General features: G+C 36.8%; 1 protein-coding gene across 6 annotated transcripts in view; it reads right to left on the bottom strand.

Annotated features, from left to right (window-relative positions):
- The window catches only part of SNTG1 (syntrophin gamma 1), a 357,847-nt gene that overhangs the window by 167,005 nt on the left and 170,895 nt on the right, over positions 1-19,947 (bottom strand). For all 6 annotated transcript variants that reach the window (XM_052787869.1, XM_052787873.1, XM_052787876.1 and 3 more), the window contains one exon: positions 7,274-7,328. In XM_052787869.1, coding sequence (XP_052643829.1) covers positions 7,274-7,300 — 27 coding nt within the window. In that variant the 5' untranslated portion in view covers positions 7,301-7,328. The remainder of the gene's footprint in view (positions 1-7,273; positions 7,329-19,947) is intronic.

Below are 19,947 nucleotides of genomic sequence, written 5' to 3'. Positions count from 1 at the left end.
ACATTTATGCTAGCAGCAGAGTCTCTCCCAAACTTATACTAAAATTAACACTGTATGAGAAACATCTTTAAAGTTACCTGTTGATTTCAATTTCCTGCAGGACTTCCAACATAAATATTTTTTAATTTATCTGGCCTAAATAAGGCTACTGGCAGGTTTTCTGCTGAAGAATTTTTTTCTTTACATTTTTCTCTATTTGTTGTTTTCCTTGTCATTTATGATAAAAAAAAATTCTAAAACTTTTTCTTTGTTTTGCTCTGGAGGAGACTTATTCAGTATTTCAAGTAATTTTAAATAGTCTTCATTAGTTTTCAAGACATGGCTATATCTTTTTTTTTTATGCTATTTTATCTATTTCTTTTGTCTTATGGTAATAAAAAATTTGATTAGCTTTGCTTCTTCTAGTTTCACATCAGTAGGAAGACTTCAACACATATCCCAGAATAGTTTAGTCCATGAACCAGTGGAAGAAAGGAAGAGAAAAAAAATCTCTCAACACATTTTCTATGCAAGGTGGCCTGGATTTTTAGTTTCTGCTTTGGCTGGTATGTCCTAAAATAAATTAAACCTCTGCAATTAAGTTTTAAGCCCTCAAATTTATTTCTACCATCAAGAATCCAATACCAGTAAGGAGAATGGGTTGCAGAAACTGCCTTAAATATGTACATAGTTCACTTCAGATGAGTATCTACGCTTTTGGATGCTTATTGGAACTGAGGCTGACCTCTGAGTATTTGTAGATACCCCTGTCACTGCTTTATAAACACAAGTATAATAATAAAAAGGAAAATTGAATCAGAAGTATAAGGCAGTAATGGCAATGAATACAAGAAGTAGGAATATGCATCAGAACCACATAAAGGATGTTTTTTAAATGGTCCAGCCACTCGTTCTGAGGAGGTGTTGCTAGTGTAAGTGAAAAGCACTTATATTGTCAAAAATTGGAATGCAGCCCAGATACACAGGGATGTGTTCATCTTGTCATTCAGAGCCTTTTCTATCAGATACCGACATTTTCCAATCCAAAGGATAGCAAATCCATTCCTGCACATGACTTTTACACTCCATCCAGAAAGAACCACAGGAAAATATTGAATTCGGACTTAATCTTCTTTGTCTTTGATTTGCCAGGTATTTGCCAGGTAAGTATTTGGCTATGGCATTCTTCATAAGTGATTTTCTTGAAAGAATAAAGTCTTACAGAGAATTTCCTTGTTTCATAAGTCTGATTAATTCAATATGTAAATTAGATATTTGGAAAAAATATATATTTATATAAAAATAAATATATATGAGCTTCTTACTGAACTAAGGTACTTTTTCAGAGCAAAAACTTTCATTTTCTGACACTATAAGGAAAGAAGTTTTGATGTCTGAATCGCCAATGAGCTTACTGGGACTAGATTATATCATTACAGTTGAGGCGAAGAGAAAAGAAAACATAAAATTTAAGGCTATTGTGAGAACATGCATGTTTCTTCAAATCTAATTCACCTATTACATGACATTCTCACAGGCATTGTAAATTGCCAGTCATTTTCCATCTTGTGATTTTGGGATTAAATTATGAGTTGAAGATGGATTAAAAAAAAAAAACAAACACCACAAACCCAAGGTATTAGAAATCCCAATATTGCCATTTATAGCATTTATAAACAAAGGAAATCATAAGTTTAGGATGAAATGTGTAAAACAGAAAACAGCATAAAGGTGACTAGAAATAGTCCAAAATAGTATATAACAAGATTTACGGAAGAAAGTCACGAGGAAGTCAAAATACTGCTTAAAAATTAAAACACATTCTGTGGCAGGCAAAAAAACCCTAACAAGATGGATGTTCAAATAGAGGTCACTAGACCTGTGAACAACAGAATGTATCAAATTATAAAGTTTGCGAAGTCTACAAGAATATTCATAGGATTCATAAAGCAGAGGACAAACAAATAGTTTACCAATTCAAATTAATCCTTCAGAAAAAAATGGGCAGTACTCTAAAAACAGATTAATAGATTATAAGCATGAAAATGAATGGGATATTTACAAATTTAAATAAGTTTGAAGTTATATTAGGAAAAAAAGCCGAGCTAATAGAAGAAAAGGATGAGATTCCAAAAGTTAGAAAGTTAGAAAAGTTAGAAAGCTGCTCTTGCAGCTTGTTCATAAAGTACATGGAAAATATCAACTTAAAAAAAAAAAAAGTGTCTAAGGGGAAAATGTTCTAATGCATTATAATCATCCCAAGTCTTCAATTTCATCAGAAGGGTACTTTTACTGCAGAGGACAGTATTATGTCAGAGACTGAGGTTATCTTCCAAGAGATAGTTTTCAGAATACAGAATAAGGTCAAGTGAGTACAGGAGAGCATTTAAAGAACTCAGTGACTCTATGATTTATGCTCTTGTAAAGTTCAGAAAGCTCAGGATAAAGGCTAAAAGAGGAGCTGGATAGTCTTATGGTTTAGAAATTGTTGAATATGTACAAGAACCAGTATAATAAATACATTTGCTGATTAGTGAGGGAAAAGAGCATGGAAACCATAATAATTAAATATGAAACCATGGAATATTTCCCACAACTAGCAAGTGGAGAAGCCACAAGAAAAAATTAATAACTTTCCCATCATCAGATACCAGGTAGTTTCCCTTAGAAAAAATGCGTGCATGTGTGTAAGACCTCATCTTTTTGTAGTGCCAGTTGAATTGTCTAGGACAGAAGGTATTTTCTTGTTGAATAAAACTACTTTAAGATGCCTTGAAAGGCGGCACAGCCTATAGATAAGATGCTTACAGGAGAAAATAATCATTAGGATCATAGTAATCATCTTGAGACTGACACCAAACTGTACCTGTCTACTTATAAGTGTTTAAGCTCTTATTATAATCAATGTTTATTATAGGCAATAAAGTGTAGAGAGCAATTCAGTTGATCAGCAGGTTTTAGGAGAACTGAATTGCTCACTGGGTTCCACTGACTGTACTATTCAGATCTGCAGTACAAACTTAGGCACAAAGTACATGTGCAGGTACCTACAAGTAGACAAGACCATTTCAGTGTCCAAATCTCAAACCAAATCCCACTAGCAGACACTAGAAAAAATAAGGGATGCATAAAAGCATCAGTACTATGAAAGGACGAAGGTTCCCTCAGAGATATCCAATGCACTAAAGCAGCAGGTATGTAGAATGAAAAGAGTAGTTTAAGGAAAAAAAATTGAGTATTCCATGGACACTATGAAAAATGTGCTTTAGCTCAGTGCATCTATGTGGAATATTTTGGGTTTATGCTAATTGAAACTCAGTTCAAACCATTTACTGCCATTAGCAAGGATGGGGATGGAAATACCAATGGAAGTCTGAGTCCCACTCATCATTTTGTGAGATGCTCTTCTCAGTTCTTCTACAGTGGTGGTGGTTACAGCACTGGAGGATGGGGAAAGAAGGGTGACAAGATACTCAGAAGAAAGGAAACAAAGAGGGGAAGAAGAGGAAGATCAAATAGCCAAGATGCCTCATGACAGCTTTTATTGCCATTATCAAAAACTGTCTAGTAACTATTTTGGCATAGAAGACGAGAGATTATTTTTCCCAGATACACAGTATGATTGAGAATTTGATACAATAGGGGATGGAGGAGAAAGAAGGCTGAAAGTTGTAAATGTACTGACTAGATAACCAATTAAACAAAAGTATGTGGAGCAAAGTCTGCAGCTACTTTATGTTTCATGTCAATAGTTGAAATAAATAAAATAATACCAAAATATCTGTGGCTTGGAGTGACTAAACTGCTGCTGAAGATGTGCCAATGGAATAGAATCACAAGTTAATTAAGGAGGTAGTGCCACAATGGTATTTTCTTTAGTCGCTATCATCACTTTGATAAGAAGCTCAAGTACTAGATGAGTTTTTGGTGACAAGTCTGGCAAATCTTAAGGTATTAAGAAAACTGTATTAAAAGCAATAGCTGAAAGTTATATATTGGGAATTGAAATAGAATGGATGATTACATCTCATACTGAACTCAAGTGAACAATCATATTAAGTAATTACTTAATACTTGGATGGTGCAATTCAAGGGACAGTGTCCACATCAGTGGAGAAACAAAAATGAACCCTTCTGGAAGCTAAGAAGTAGATAAAAACCACAACTCTTAGGTTACATGATAAAATCTTGTCTGCACACACACAGAGTACAGACAGACTACAGCAGATGGGGGAAGTCCAAATAACACCCTACCTAGTTCCATTGAAAGGGACATCAGCCTACTGAAGGCCCATCACCACAAGCCCAGAGGAGCACAGGAGCACAATGGCAGGCAGGAACCCAAATTGGGGACTCAGAGGAAGGGACATATGGTCTGGTCCTTTGCCAGAGCTGTGCCTGGACAGCCTCAGGCCCAGTGTCCAGGTGTGAAACCCATCATGATAAGAAAATTCGAGAGCATCTTTTGGACTATGTGGGGGTCACTGCCTGGGGGCATGGGCATGGGACACATTATGGGATGCAGTTTTGGATTGCACAAAACTTATTATGGGATGTTAAGAGAGGAACCAAAGGCGGGGAAAGGGATTCAGTGACTTAGGGAGGAACAAGTAGGGGAAAATAGAGGGTTAAGAGGATAAAAAGGGGTTGGTCACATGTAAATAGTTTTCTGGTCAGTATGCTTGTCTGGCCACACCCTGAGCCTGGTCAGTGCAGTCTGTCCTATCCTCCTATTAAGTTCCTTTCTAATTCTTTTCCTGGGTGAGGGATTCTGTGGGGGTGTATGTGTATGTGAGAGTGTGTGATGGTCTGTACCAGCAGCTGGAGAGGGGCTGAGGCCTCAGGGGCTCATATGCCCAGCTGCCAGAAACTGGGAAGACTGGGATCCGGGGGTAGCTGCTGGGCAGACTCTCTAAGCCCCGCTGCTGGAGGCATCCACACTGTACATACATATACATATATTCTCACGAGTGGACCTCCATCCTGCTCAACCAGAGAGAGGAGCAGGATGATGCTGTTGGTGCTGTCTGTGTTTGTGTGAGTGCTCTGTGTGTCCGTACGTGACCTGTGTGGCTGGTCGTGTACATAAGCATGTACATATATATGGATACATGTAGTGTATATGTGTGCTCTGTGTGCATATGCCTACTGGGGATACATCTTCACCCTCACTACTGGTTGGACCTGGGGACATGGAGATGCAGCTGTCTCCCCTCTCTTGGGCTTTCAGATCCAGCTCAATACATTTTCCCCTGAACAAAAACCAAAGCAGATTATGCCTTACAATGATAGTGTTGAGGTTTTAGTTAAAAATTACACTATGTGTAAGCATAAGGCTGCTGATGTTTCATTCAGGCATAGGCATTTGATGAAAAGTAGGTTGAAAGTCTATATTTTATTAACTTTGACTGGCTTGGGAGGAAAGCTGTAGATGATAGTTTTCAGCATTTCTTACAAGTGACACCAGTGATTCTGTGGCATAAAGCTCATTTTACACAAAGCAGATAAACTGGGGTTGAATCCACCTCATTTAATTTTATTAATCTAAAAGCTAAAGAAGCTTCCTTAGGGTGTCCAGATTACGGAGCTTTTTTAGGATGGGTGGAGTCATCCTCTGCTTCCCTCATCAATCATGGAAGCTCCAACAAAGCAGCTGATTTTTAAAGAGCTAAATTTGCAATCAATACCTTCATTAGAAGCTAGATACAGAATGAAACAGATTTGTCAATGTACTTGCACTGTAAAGGCCAAGATAGGACTCATATGCCAGGTCATCTTTCTGTGGGTGCTCTTGTCATTACTGCTGCTGGGCACAGAGTGAAGTTAACTGGCACTAAATAATCTATATTAGTGTACAGTTTAAATAATAACATAAAAATCCTATGAAAATAAGATGTATCTGCCTCTTTTCCTCAATAAGTGCATTCAAAAAGAAATTAAAAATACCCAACAAAACAAAATGCCCTTAATAACATGCTTTAACTTCTGGTCAGCCCTCAAGTGGTCAGGCAGTTGGACTAGATGATCATTGCAGGTCTCTTCCAACTGAAAATATTCTATTCTAAAAACCAAACCTCAAAACCAACAAGAATGCTTTTTTCCAGGCAAATAATTTGGGATATACTGTGTTACAGAATTTAGACTGTGCATGGACCTTCTGCGGTATTAAAGCCTGATACATAGCATCCTGGACGACCATCACAGTATTCTTTCCTAAAGGCAAGTTTCACTGTAATATTAGTATTTGACCCTACTACTCCTTTCAGAATGATGTCATGATTTAATGTTCTTTAGTCTGCTTACTTTCTCTTCCCCCCTAACTTATACCAATTTATTCTCAGGTCAAAATTAGTTTTAGCTGCAGTTAGTTCTTGGTTCTACTCCTGTTCCCATCCCTCCACTTCTATTTTTTTATGGGATCATGGTCACACTTAAAGATATGGCCAGTTTTCTTGTTCCCCGTCATAACTACCTAAACATTGTTTGCGATTCTCAGCATACAGGTAATTGTCGTGATTTTTTTTTAATCTTAATAATGCATTGACATCACTATGTAATTTGGTGTAAATGGTTCTCACTGCGTCTCAGTTGCTGAACTTGTGAAAACGCATTAAAACAATTTGTTCATAGACAATCATGGGGTAAATAAGATGCCCTTTTTAATGTCTACAAATACATCTCATTTACTTTCTTTAAGGCAAAGTTAGTATGAACACAGGAAGCAAAGCACTTCTCCCATCTCTAGTGGAGGTAAAGTATTTTGCATTGACATTATGAAACTATACCTATTTTAAGCAAAAATAACTCTCTTACCTCATCAAATCAAAATGGAATTGTTTTTCATTTTGGTCATCTTCACAGCTTCCCCTCTCTCCCCACCCACCTTTTTCCCATACTTCTACATGTCCCCCTTGATTTTGCTGAACAGCGCTAGACAGATTTCTGGCTCCATTGATGTTTTTCTTCATGTACAGGCTTTCAGATATAAACACTTCACTAAGAGCAAAGCTCAGACAAAACATAGCTACCTGCACCTACATTGTGCCTAAAGAGGTATATTGGAACGGACAGAGGTGAGGGCTAGTGATGAATACACCTGGGCAAATTCTTTCATCTTCTACTACAAAGTCTGTCTGCCACCACAAAATGAACAACTGAATAACTTATATTTGATTATATAATTCCTCTCATTTCAGAAAAAAAGGGTAAAAAAAGGATTTTGCATATAAAAAGGATTAAAAGTTCATTGATTTTGATTCTACTATTGCTTGAAAAGAAAAATATCTGATCCTACCTCTTCACAGGCGGTCCTGAAATCCATGTGCTATCACACAGCAAGTGATATTTGTCTAAAATGAAGAGAAAGATTTCATTAGAATGAAAAAGATACTGCAAAACATAAAAGTTACCTGTCTGAGCTGAGCAACTGCACTTCTCTTTGTTAGGTCCAGTTATAGTCATTGCTTAAAAAGAGAAATGATCAAAGTTGCAACAAGATTAGGAAGTGTAAGGTGTTAGAAGTTGTTCCTGGTTCTTATAAAGTACACAACCCAGTTTCACTGAATATAATCAAAGGAATGATTATGTTCCCACAACCTCCTCCCTTCCACAGGGCACTCAAACTTACTTTTCTTATTACAAGTGTAAATTTCTTTTTTTTGTGTTTTGTTTTTTTTTTTTTATTTCTCAAAAGTAAGAGTATACTGGAAAGTAACAGAAATTGAGACAATTAAGTGTCGTTCTTCAGAACACCCCCTCTCTTCTAAAAGACTGTTGTTTGTTTTTTCTTTTCTCCCCTAATTAAAAAACATAATGCATCAATACCTTTTGTCTCACATTTTATTAACATGCATAATCTCTCCAAGGAAGCCAGTGTCATTTAACAGTGTGTCTACTTTGCAGAAATATTTATGAGCTGAAAAAACAAATGTTAGAAAAGTCAGGAATAAGTGTGAGTGCTGGCAAAATGTCACACCAAATCCTGTGATTATTACTTTGCCTGGCCTTTACCTAAAGTGTATTCATCCCAATGCACACTTATGCATTCATTTATTTATGAGATAAAGCCACTGGAACAGGCTGTTATCAGAGGATAATAACAGTGTCCTGCTGCTGGTTCTGCAATAGAAATACTCATGCATCAGCCAATAACATTTCCAGGAAACACTTCCTGGGCAAACGTCGTGGTTTAACCCCAGCCAGCAACTAAGCACCACACAGCCGCTCACTCACTCCTCCCTACCCAGGTGGAATGGGGAGGAGAACCGGGAAAAAAGTAAAACTTGTGGGTTGAGATAAAGACAGTTTAGTAATTGAAATAAAATTCAGTGTAATAATAATAACAACAACAACCACCACCACCACCACAATAATAAAAGTAGTAATAATAATAGTAATGAAAATGAATATAAAACACAGAGAGAGAAATGAAACCCAAGAAAAGACAAGTGATGCACAATGCAATTGCTCACCACCTGCTGACCAATGCCTGAGCAGCGATCCACCCCTCCCAGCTAACTCCCCCCATTTTATACACTGAGCATGATGTTTTATGGCATGGAATATCCCTTTGGCTAGTTCAGGTCAGCTGTCCTGGCTATGCTCCTTCCAGCTTCTTGTGCACCTCCTCAGTGGCAAAGCATGGGAAACTGAAAAGTCCTTGACTTAGGATAAGCACCACATAGCAACAACTAAAACATCAGTGTGTTATCAACATACTAGGAAGAAAATTAACTCTATCCCAGCCAAAACCAGGTGCTCACTTCCTGGGCAAAACAGTAATTTCATTCGATGGCTAGAGAAACAAAACCTGTAACAAAATCCTCTCCATCAAGCATTTTATTGCTATTCTGTATTAAATACATGCTTACAATTATTTGTATAAATATAGTACTCAAAGCTCCAACACAAAATTTGCCCCATTAGCCTAAGTTTAAAATAAAATTTAAAAACTATAGCTCACATAGTTCAAAAATTTAAGTCCTAATAATAATAAAACCTCTTAATCTCTTAATTAAGCCTCTTCATTTGTTTTGCTGCCCTGGATGCAGTTTTATTAAACCCAAGCACACGCACACATACGAGGTTAATGTTCTGTATTTACTGAGCTCTGCCTGGTTCACAGCCTGTGCTCTAGACTAATTTCTAGCAGAGCTAGCCTAGGTTGGCTGGGTTACAATGCAGGAATTTAAAAGGGACCCATCATAATTCCTTCCTTATCAGCTTTGCAAGTGCACCAAGATCCAATAAGGAACTATACCTGTAATTCTGCTCTCAAAGTGCCCATAAAAAACAAGGTCACTATTACAATTTTGACTTTTCTCTCTGGTGGGACAGTCAATGTGCAATGAAGTATGTTTCCTTGTAATTTTTATGAACCCTCTTTCCAGGTGCTGAGTAAGCTGAAATTGGAAAGAAGCTTTACTCACCTTAGCAAAGTATTCTGAGGACTTTTTAGCCTTCTGGAACTACAACTGTATTTATCTTTAAAATATAAACTGAAGTACTGCACAGTATTCTCCTTTCTTGGGCCCTGACTGTATTAGCTCAGTAATTCCTACTGCCGTCAAAAGTGTATTCATGCATGTTATCTTCTGCTTTATTAATAAAAGTTCTGCAAAGTTTGGGTTTGGGCAATTTTGGTTCCACAGTCAATGACAATTTCTCTTTGGTTCCTTTTTAGCTACATTTTTATCTAAATCCTATCTAATCTAGGTAATTTACACAACTGAGTATTACTCCATTTTCTTTTGTTGTTTTCATGTATTATGCATTTATTTACTTATTTCAGAAATACTTGCATTACCACACAGAAGAACAGTCAAGAACAACTAGGCTTCACAGCATCATAGCTGATTGTATATGCAGCTCATGATCTAAAATAACTTCTAATTCTGCTCAGATAATAATTTAGCAAACTTAGAGGTATGAAGCTTCACATGAATACCAAATTCTTTATTGTAAAACCCTTTAAAACTCTTTTTAAAACCCCCTTTTTAAAACCCTTTTAAAAACCCCAACATTTTAAACACCACTGCATTAATTCTAGTATGTTTAAAATTATTTCTGAAAGGCAGAAGCCATAGTTCTCTGTCCTATGTCTTGAGGGCTGTCATGGCAAACAAAGCCCTCAGCCTTCAGAGAGAGAGTCCTCAAACTATAAATATTGCCTCCCACTACCTGTTGATACTTGATGAATCTACCTGCCAATCACCTTGGTGATATTTCCTTTTTTCCCCTAGGTGCTAAATTACAAATAGGTAAAATAAAATATACAACAAATACTCTCCTGATGCCCATGTCCTGCTGAAATAAGTTGTCTGGTTCCCACAGAAAGGTTACACACAGAGTATACTCTGGAAAAGCTGGTTAGAGGCAGTTTTTCATGATCTGTGACAAGAGCTTTTACTATTAAAATATTGTCTAAAATGTAAACCTGGAACTACATAATTCTCAACACAAAATCATACTCATTGCAATGAGTGTACTTGTTTCTCAGGCATTCAACAACTCTGTTACTAATCTCTGCAATATAGCTGCCACTGCTTCTGTATCCCTCTATTTCCTACCGATTCTCACCTGCAGCTGCACACAGAAAATTTAAGCCCATTAACAATGTTCTTTTTCTGACTACCAGCAATTTTACAACACTTGATATTTTAGAAACAGCACATAGAAGGTTTCATTACAAAGCGCAGTACCTCATAAATCAGCTCAGAAATGTCATTGTTTCCAGTATTTACACCCCAAATAAACACTCTAGATGATTAAATTACAGGAATATGTATCATGCATTATGCAGAAATTTTATGATCTTATGCTGGTAAAATGCCCCAATGATTAGTAATTGTGTCCTCCTGTAATACATGAAAAAAGGCAGAAAATATAAAACCAAGTAATTTTAAAAACAAAGCATTTGTAAAATGATGAACTGTGAAACCCACTGCTGACAGATATCCCTGATCAGCCTCTGGCTAACCTCTGCAGCCCCCTTATCTCCAAATCACAGCCACTTTCACCAGAGCACCTTTCCAGCTCTCCTAGGAGCTTCCTTCAGTCTCATCTAGACAGCCCAACGGTTACCAGCCCACATTCCCCTTCAGCCCCAATATTTGATTTTTTTTTTTGCCCCTCCCCACCCTTAGCTTGCTTTGGCACAAACTGTGCTCCACAAGGTGAGAAAGAAGCTGCCTGTGGCTTTGGAGGGAGGAGGTGCAGAGGAAACAGCAACAGCGTCAGGATAGAGGAGGGTGTGCAAGCACGGTGGGAGGCATGAGCAGCGTGCATTACTCAATGAGAAAGAATGGCTCCAACAGCAGTGAGGCTTCCTCTGAAAGGGTTGGGAACCACTGCAATCAAAGATAGGTAAAGAAGCAAGCTTTAAAAAGTTACTTTCCTTCCTTTCAACTTGATTTGCAATCTGCACTTCCTCCAAAACTGAGTTACCAAACTTACTTAGCTCATCTCTGCTGACAGATGGAAAGGAAGTAACATGACAGACAGGTTGGGAACAGAATTTGACACCCCCTTGACAGAACAAGCAGTTATTCAATATTGAAGAAACATTTACCGAGCAGTATTATTACGGCATTTGTGTTCTAAAGGGAAATCAATGGCTAAAACATAACGGTAAAGTTGAAGGCTATGGCAGCCCTCAGAGATGAAGCTTCATTTAGGATAATGCACTGAGCACTTGAGCTATGCTCTGATCTTCTTATAATAAATCAGGTCATATTTCAGTGGTATAATAGATGTAATTTCACAAAGTACTTCCGTGACTGAGTACTCCAGTATACTTAATAAAATAAGATACCAAACAAAAAGAAAATTTCATGTGCACGCAACAGTAGTAAGAGACACTTTGTGGGAATACCACAAGCCAAATAAAATACTATTGAAGCAGTAGTAGGAAACACTTCATTCTCAAGGTTACCAGTGCAAGGTAAGAATACAGTATTGTATGCACAAATAACAAGTTCATGGAGAAATGATGTATTATCAAATGCAATTTAATTTAGCATATGACACCACTGCAGCTTGTATACTTATTACTTGCTGGAGATAAGCCACAAGAAATTCTTATTATCTGAGAACTGTCTGAATTGCTAACTGTGAAACAGACTAAACCCATGTGTCAAAGGCACAAATATCAGATCTGCAACTAACTGTGATAGTAGTTCACTACTAAACTTCATGTTTGCGTTTTCAAGTCCTTCTCCTGCCTCCATTCTTACCAACATCTTTTGTGCTCTACATTTTGGAGATGTCTGAAGGAAATCACATCTGTCATTTTTGTGTGTGTTAGGAAATGAAACATGCACATTTGTAACTCTGCAGGGGCTTTTATTTTTTTGCAATAATTTAAAAAAACCAAACCCATCTCTATCATAAATAGGGAAAAAAGGCTTAGAAATTATCCTTACATGTAGCATAGCTGGTCCTTTGTGCTTTAAGGGATAGAAAAATATTTGGGGGAAAAAAGAGGCATACTTTAAGTGCAGATTCCATGAAGGCATATTCATTCCATCCAGCCTGCCACTGGAAGAGTGGTCAGAGTTATGCAGACGGCACAGTAAATCAAAGGAGCAGCTTAGTAACCACAGATTAATAAAACCCTATTCAGTTACTGTTTTCCAGCACACTTGAATTATATTTCACTTGAACACTGAGTTACTTATGTTCAGTTAACATAATGATTTTTAATAATTTACGATAGTAACATATTGGACTCATCTGGTGAAAAATTTCTCAATGAGTTGGGAACAGATAGTCTCTAGATCCAAACACAGCCTCATACTTCCCTCACAGAGTTCAATACATGAACGGGGAATCTGCATATCCCTTGCACAGAATTACATAATTTATAATAAATAAGAAATTAAGTTGAAAGACGCTCATAAAGCTGGAGGGCCCTACGCTGCATGTCCTTCAATCTACCTGATAGTTCAAGGACTGAGATGAACTTTGAACTGAGCAAAGCTGTGCACTTCTTTGGCAGTGAGGAAAATAATCACCTGACAAAGCTTTTTAACAAAATGTCCAGCTCTTAGCAGAGCTATGCTTCAAAAGAATTGAAGCTGGCAATTAGTAGCTAACAAGGTTTTTAATGTTTAATTCATTTTACCTTGGTTAAAACAAGACTGATATTTACCTGCCAGTCAAAATTTATTATTTTAGCTGCAAGCATCTGTAATCAGAAAGCTTAATTAAGGATTCACTGTATAAACATCAATTTTTTCAAGAATCAGTGAGCCACAAGGCAGTATTAAAGGAATGAATGTATCTTGGACTCCTGTTTGTTTATCCAGTACTGTTTGCACTAACAATTATCTAGTGCTCCCCAGAACAAACACCCATTAAATGACTTAACGAGTAACCCAGTCTGTTCTGGCTTGGCAAAAGCAAACTGATGGAAATGGCAAAATAAAAACCCAACACAACATGTAATCTTTCAGAGGGAAAAAGCATTATTACAGGAGAATCATCTGAAAATGGTGAGGTTAAATACCAATGGGCTGCTACTGCATGCCTTTATATGAAATGCTCTATGGCAAACTGGAACAAGAAAGTTTGGCTTTGGGTTAAAGCCTGGAATGTTGCTAGAAAAAAAAATCTGTGTCTGATCTCTCGCTTTTCCAGTGATACCTTTTGGTGATTCACTAGAAGTGTCTGAATATAATCACGTACTTAATTTCAAAGAGAGAGAGTGCAGATGTCAGAGCCCAAGCAGGGACTAAATGTCTCCTTATTCTTAACTGCTCTGGGGGATGCATGAACTGTTTCATGATTTAGACCATTTCTCAGTTTTGCCTAAATAACAGTGCCTTGTATCAAAGACGAACAGAAGTTCTCCTCTGACTATCTGGCACTGCAGTCTCATTTTTCTCGCCATTAGCTCTCAATGCAGAATTTCCTTATAAAAAAGATACTGGGATTTCTCTGCCAAGGCAATTGTTTCCCAGTTAAATATAAATTTCATGCTTCTGGCATTATGCCTAATGCTAATAGTTTGCAATGTGACTTCCCACATCATATTGCATCGTTTGATTTCACTTAAGTTAAAAAAAAAAAAAAAAAAAAAAAAAGCAAGCAATGAACCAATCTCCTAAAGGAGGTAAGGAAATACATTAATGGTTATAAACACTCAGGAGATTTTGATTTGCAAGGTTCTTGGGAATTGCATGGATACCTAAGTAAGTAAGCTAAAGACAGGAATGCTTCCACTTCTTCAAATACTGAGCATGCTTTTTCAAATTAACAAGCAGGTAAGATAATACTTAATGACAAGGTCACAGTTTAATGTAAGTTTTCTCTTTCCTTTACCCTCAGTTTAGGACATTTATTCAAAAGTTAATATAATAAAACACACATTTAGTCCTGTGAGGTCCAGAGAAACTAGACTTCAGAATCATGTGGCAATAACTACATTTATATATATTTAAACAATCATAAAAGTTTCTAAAATTTTCCTATGTGAGCAAAACAAGTTGGATTGATGCAAACTAAGATAAACGGATTCACAAATAGGGAAGTGCAAAAAATCAGTATGACCACAAATTGAAATAAGTGTACAAAATATTTTTGAGTTTTATATATCTACAGACCAAGGTGGTAAAATACACTTAGTGAAATTGTTTGGGCTAAATATATTTCTTTAGGAACTGGATTCTGTTTTCACAAAACTCAGTCACAAAATCCCCACTAATCCTAGCTCTGCCATTTCAGATTCAGACTAAAAAAACCATGAATGCAATACCAGCACATAATTTATATTTCCTTACTGATAACACGACTACCTCTCCATTTCTGTAGACAAGTGTAGCCCTATCGACTTAAAAATATTGTTTAAAATTAACTGCTGTTTAGACTCTAGCCTGCCATATTCTTTGGGCAGTGTTTTGGATGTGTATATTACAGGACATTTGTATAAAAGCATTTATGATTTTAGCAAAAAATATGGAAAAAAACCAGTGGAATACATTGAATGGAATGAAATGGAATACAATGAATAAAACCAATAGAATTCTTAGAAGGTCTCATCCTTTCAGAAATTCTTTAAATGCCTGTATCCACTTGGCATAAAAGGACATTTTTACATGCTAATGATTACATGAGTGTGGACAGTGTAATCCATTAATGATTTTCCCTTTAATTCCCCAAAACGGAACAGTATTATAATGTCATTTAAAAGACAAAAAGTGTTTTAAGTCCTAAGTACAACAACATGGCATACCATTTTAAGAAGAGCTAATTTTTTTCTGGTATGCTTTGACTTTCAGTAAATGGAAATAGTGTAATACCACATATTTATTTGAGATTTTCAGATCCTGTACAAATAACTGATATATATATTTATATCTGTATATATGCACGTGTCAGATCCAAAATTAACTGCAGAAGGTCTTAATGGAAAAATAATCATTCACAGTGACATTTGAAAAATCTGTATTTCCCACAGATGACACATTGTAAAAATCCTGATTAAAAAAAATCAAAATAACAGTGTACAATGAATAATGAAAATTAAAACCAAATTAAATGAAGAAGGGGCATGATACCAGGCTTAGTACAGAAGACGTCCATTGAATCAACTGAATACAAATATGGTTTACTTCCAGTTTACAAGTGTATAAACTAGCACATATTTCCATTTTGTTAAGTGACTGAAATGTTTCCCATATACCAAGGAAAATGCAAACCAGAATTTCTCAACAGATATGACACCATTTCTGCTCATATGCTACACTGTGAATCACAAACGCTAGCATGTCTTAATAGAGCTTGAACTAACAAGATAAGCATAACTGAAAGAAATGACAAAATCTAATCTCAGAGAAATTCAGAAGTTTCATTAACCTCAATGAAAAAAAAAAGACAAGAAATTTTAAGTGGTTACAGGACAAAAAAAAATATCCAAGTTTCATTTGGAAATTCATAACCAAAACAATATTTGATTTTGACCTTTCCTCATTTTGTTGGGATTGAAATTAGTTGAGTAAGGTAAAAATATTTTCATTCTATTTTATCATTTGTTTTTATGAAATGATTCATATTATTAAAAAGAATATTCCTGTTCTACACTCACAAAATCAAAACACAGTCTGTTATATTTTAAATTACCAGGTTATATATCACAATGTAATAAATTTGTAATTGCTTTGAGATAGAGCAGTGTCAGTGTTTTAAGATGCTTTCCTGTTAGGTCCATTGGTGTGAATACAAGTCTTGTTCTGGATTTGTAGCAGAAGCTCCCAACCGGTTCAGATAGAATTGGATACCTTGTTGGGATGGGGTGTCAAATGCAACAGTGAAAGACACTAGACTTTATGGTAACAAAAATCACAACAGTCCAAAGAAAAAAACTGGCATCATTTAACTTTCATTGTTTGTTTTCATACTGATATTTGAATTGGAGCTTGCTTTCTACTTAGTAATTACCATCATCACTGGTTTTGCAACTGCTAGCCAGTTTTCTCACTGATGATAACTTGGAAATGGAATTGGGCTATCAGGAGTAAAAAGGTTTGGGGAATATGCCTGGAAGCTACCTAGGAAGATGGGCAGAGAGGCAGCTTGAGAAGCTGTGAGATAACACTGAGTCAGTGCAAGCTGGCAGAACAGAAGAAACCAGGAATACTTATTTTCATTAAATCAACACTCTTTGCTGAGACACAGAACTTAAATGGCTAAACTCAGGTATCTGAATCACCTAGGTGAAACACCAGAGAACAAGACAAATGGGAGATTATAGCAGCAAGACTCCAGATTTCTTATTTAAAGTGGACTAAGGAATCTCTGTGTTGTACTGCAGCTTAGACAAACTGTGTTGTTTACTGTGTCAGGTCCTTGAATGTCACTGATTTTTCATAGGCTTTTTTCTTCTTCCTCACCTAAAGTATGAACTTACAGATTTTCCATAAATAACCAAGTTAATCACAAAAAATGCAAGGAATAATTTGAAAAATTGATTGATCTAAATTAATGTGATTAAGTGACCATTTGACAGCTTTAGACTGAAGTCTGAACTGCAACTCAGCTTCTGCTACCAGGTCCTGTAATCAACAGTGACCTTCCCATCCAAGAAGAATTCCTGTGACAACAAGCATGCACACGCTTCCAGTGCTCACCATTAAAAACTGCATTTGTCATCTCTGGGACAGCATAGAGAGCCCCAGGGTTCATTGCAGTTGCTGCTACAGTGTTGACTTATCTGCAAAGTCACTTATAAAGACTACCCTTAAACATTAATTTTCCTCAGGTTAAGGTAAAAAAAAAGGTAACCTATTTCAAATAGTTGCCAGTGAAGGAAGGCAGAATAATACTGTGCGTGAACCAGGAAATTCTAGTCATCAGAGATATCATGGTCATGGTTTGCATAGTCTTCACCACACTTCTCTTTTTTCAGAGCAGATACTTCTATACAGAAGAATTCAGGACTTATGGAAAACAAACACCAATAACTGGGCTCAAAATTAATCAACATAATTAGATCTTCCACTTGAGTTTTTATATGATTGGAGCAAAAGCCTCTTTAACTCCTCTCAAATCCAGAAAGCAGGAATTTGTAGCAGTACTGTTGTAATATCATCAAGTCAAGTTTATTTATTGTCAGACTGTTCCTGCAGTAGTACATTGTCAAAATGTATAAAAAGAGAACTTGAGATATGCAAAATATGTCGCAGAGGAAAACACAGCACTTTAAAGTACTGTAAAATTAAAATAAACAAAGTTAAGTAGCCAGTGAGAAACACTTAGAGCTAATCAGAAAATATCCCTCTGAGCGCAGCACCCCTCACTGAAAATCTTTCTGTATGGGTCTGGATTGGACTGGGATACTGAAATGGTCATCCCAGCTGTCCATACAGCCCTCTCCTGCAGGTCGTTAATCCTGCCATAGGGATATAGCAGTAAGTTGCAAAGAAACACCAACTACAGCCTGCTCCACTTCTAAAAACCGTGGTTGATTCAGACAAACACTGGCTAGTGGTAAAATGTGCTGGTCCAGGAACACTGAGCTGCCACACAATGATACCTGGGCAGGGCAGACGTGGGTGGACAGCTATAAGTGCCGTCCCTATTTAATCAGTCACCTTATGGGAATTACTCATTTTGGTTATCTCATTTTCTACCTAATTGACTACTGTTCAATTTAGATTTTACTCAATGTGTTCTTGAGCTCATTGAGAGCCAGGATGCCCCAAAGTGAAAGTTGTAAGAATTTTTCTTCGTAAAGTCTTGGACACACTCATGATGCAATCTGATTATAATAGGGGTGGGACTAATATCAGTAACTCCTTCTATGATTGTCTTTCACACTCCACTAAATGCAGATGAGAGCCACTAAATGTAGATGAGAGAAGATGATGAAAATTTGAACTGTACAGTCAAGCAGACTGGAAGACGCTGAAGTCATGTTGAAAAAGTGTTACCAGGAACAGAATGAGAAGAATGTGGAAGGGAATCTGAAACTTGGTAGATCAGCAGAAAGGAGATAGGGTAGACCAAACTGAGGAAGCTTTTGGGCCATGGGCAAGTTGAGGGATGAGGAAGAAGGAGACAACCTTCAGAAGAGTGAAAATGAAAGTTTGCAACCTCCATAGAGTACTTGCCTCTAGGGAAACGTACCCCAAAATCAGATCAAAATTCCACAGGCATGGTAGCGTTACACCTGTTTTACTGTACAGAATACTAAAATTAAGCAACATCAGCAAATGTATTGTATATATCCTTAAGCTGTTAGTATGGACCCTCATATGGGTTTAGCCCATGCCAGCTAGTACTCTCCAAAACAACAGGCTACATGATTCAGGAGTTAGTATAAGGACCATTCTCAACAGGCAATTTTCCCACAGCCACCCTACTTCCGAGGATAAGGCAGTTAAATACCATGGATGTACCCTGTCTTATGCAACTACCTTCAATGCCAGAAGCCAGTTTCACTGATAATGATAAACATAAACTAGGAGCTTCATTGTTCCGAAACTCACAGGACACAGAGAACATTACAGCTGGTACACTAGCTCAAATGACACCTCTAAAGCTTCCAAGCCTATCTGTGAGAGTACCAGAAGATACCTCATTATGGGTTACTTTTTATGTGAACTTTTTTTTAAAGTGGATTCTAGTGGAAAATTTAGATTGTGATTGTGTAATTGAAACTGAGTCATAGCTTATACATGAAAATATGATGGCTTCAGTTTGCATAGCTATGCTTAATTCAAGTATTTTGTAACTTTTAACTTACTTGGAAGATTTTAAACATGAGTCTTGAAATCAAATGGGACTGAAGTTTAAAAAATTCCATTGATGTCTCCAAAACTCACAGGCATAGTAGGTGTACATCTATATTGGTAGACTAAACAGTACCAAAGCACTTCTGCACTTCAGACACAGTCACTGAAGCAAAGCAGGAGTTTTGCTCTTCCTTTTTACTTTCCAAGACTCTCAGTGAAGAGAGTAGGGAGAGGACAGAGTTCACGTCACAATTTCTTTAGTCACTTTAAAATCTATTTCAGGGAATAGAAAGGTTATAGTTTAAAGACTCCATCCCCTCACCCTGTGGGGATATGGAACTAGAGGGAGGTATAGGGTTCTTTTTTAGTATACTGTTCCCCCAAGGTAATAGAAGTAGGAAAGAAAATTCTCCAAACTATCCACAATGTGTGTGTGTTAATAAATGTAACACAGTGCCAGTCCAAGAAGACTGATGAAAGAGGAAAAAGCGTTAAAAGGGGAGAGAGAAACATGAGAGAAGAGGGAAGAGATTGTTGAGAAGGGCAAGGAAAGAAAAAGATGTGAAGGAGGGGAAGATAGAAACATGTTTTTTAAAAAATCATTTGCATTTCCCTATTACATACTATTTTTCAAAACTGTTCTTCTATAAAAGTCAGCTTGATCAAATCCATATGTACTAAGATAATTTTTTTTTTTTCATCAATATCAACATTTTGTTGGTTTTTTTCCACCCTC

Source organism: Harpia harpyja, chromosome 5 (genome assembly GCF_026419915.1).
Source record: "Harpia harpyja isolate bHarHar1 chromosome 5, bHarHar1 primary haplotype, whole genome shotgun sequence".
Classification (NCBI taxonomy): Eukaryota; Metazoa; Chordata; class Aves; order Accipitriformes; family Accipitridae; genus Harpia; species Harpia harpyja.
The sequence above is the reverse complement of the archived record's forward strand: the minus strand, read 5'-3'. Positions and strand labels throughout refer to the sequence as shown.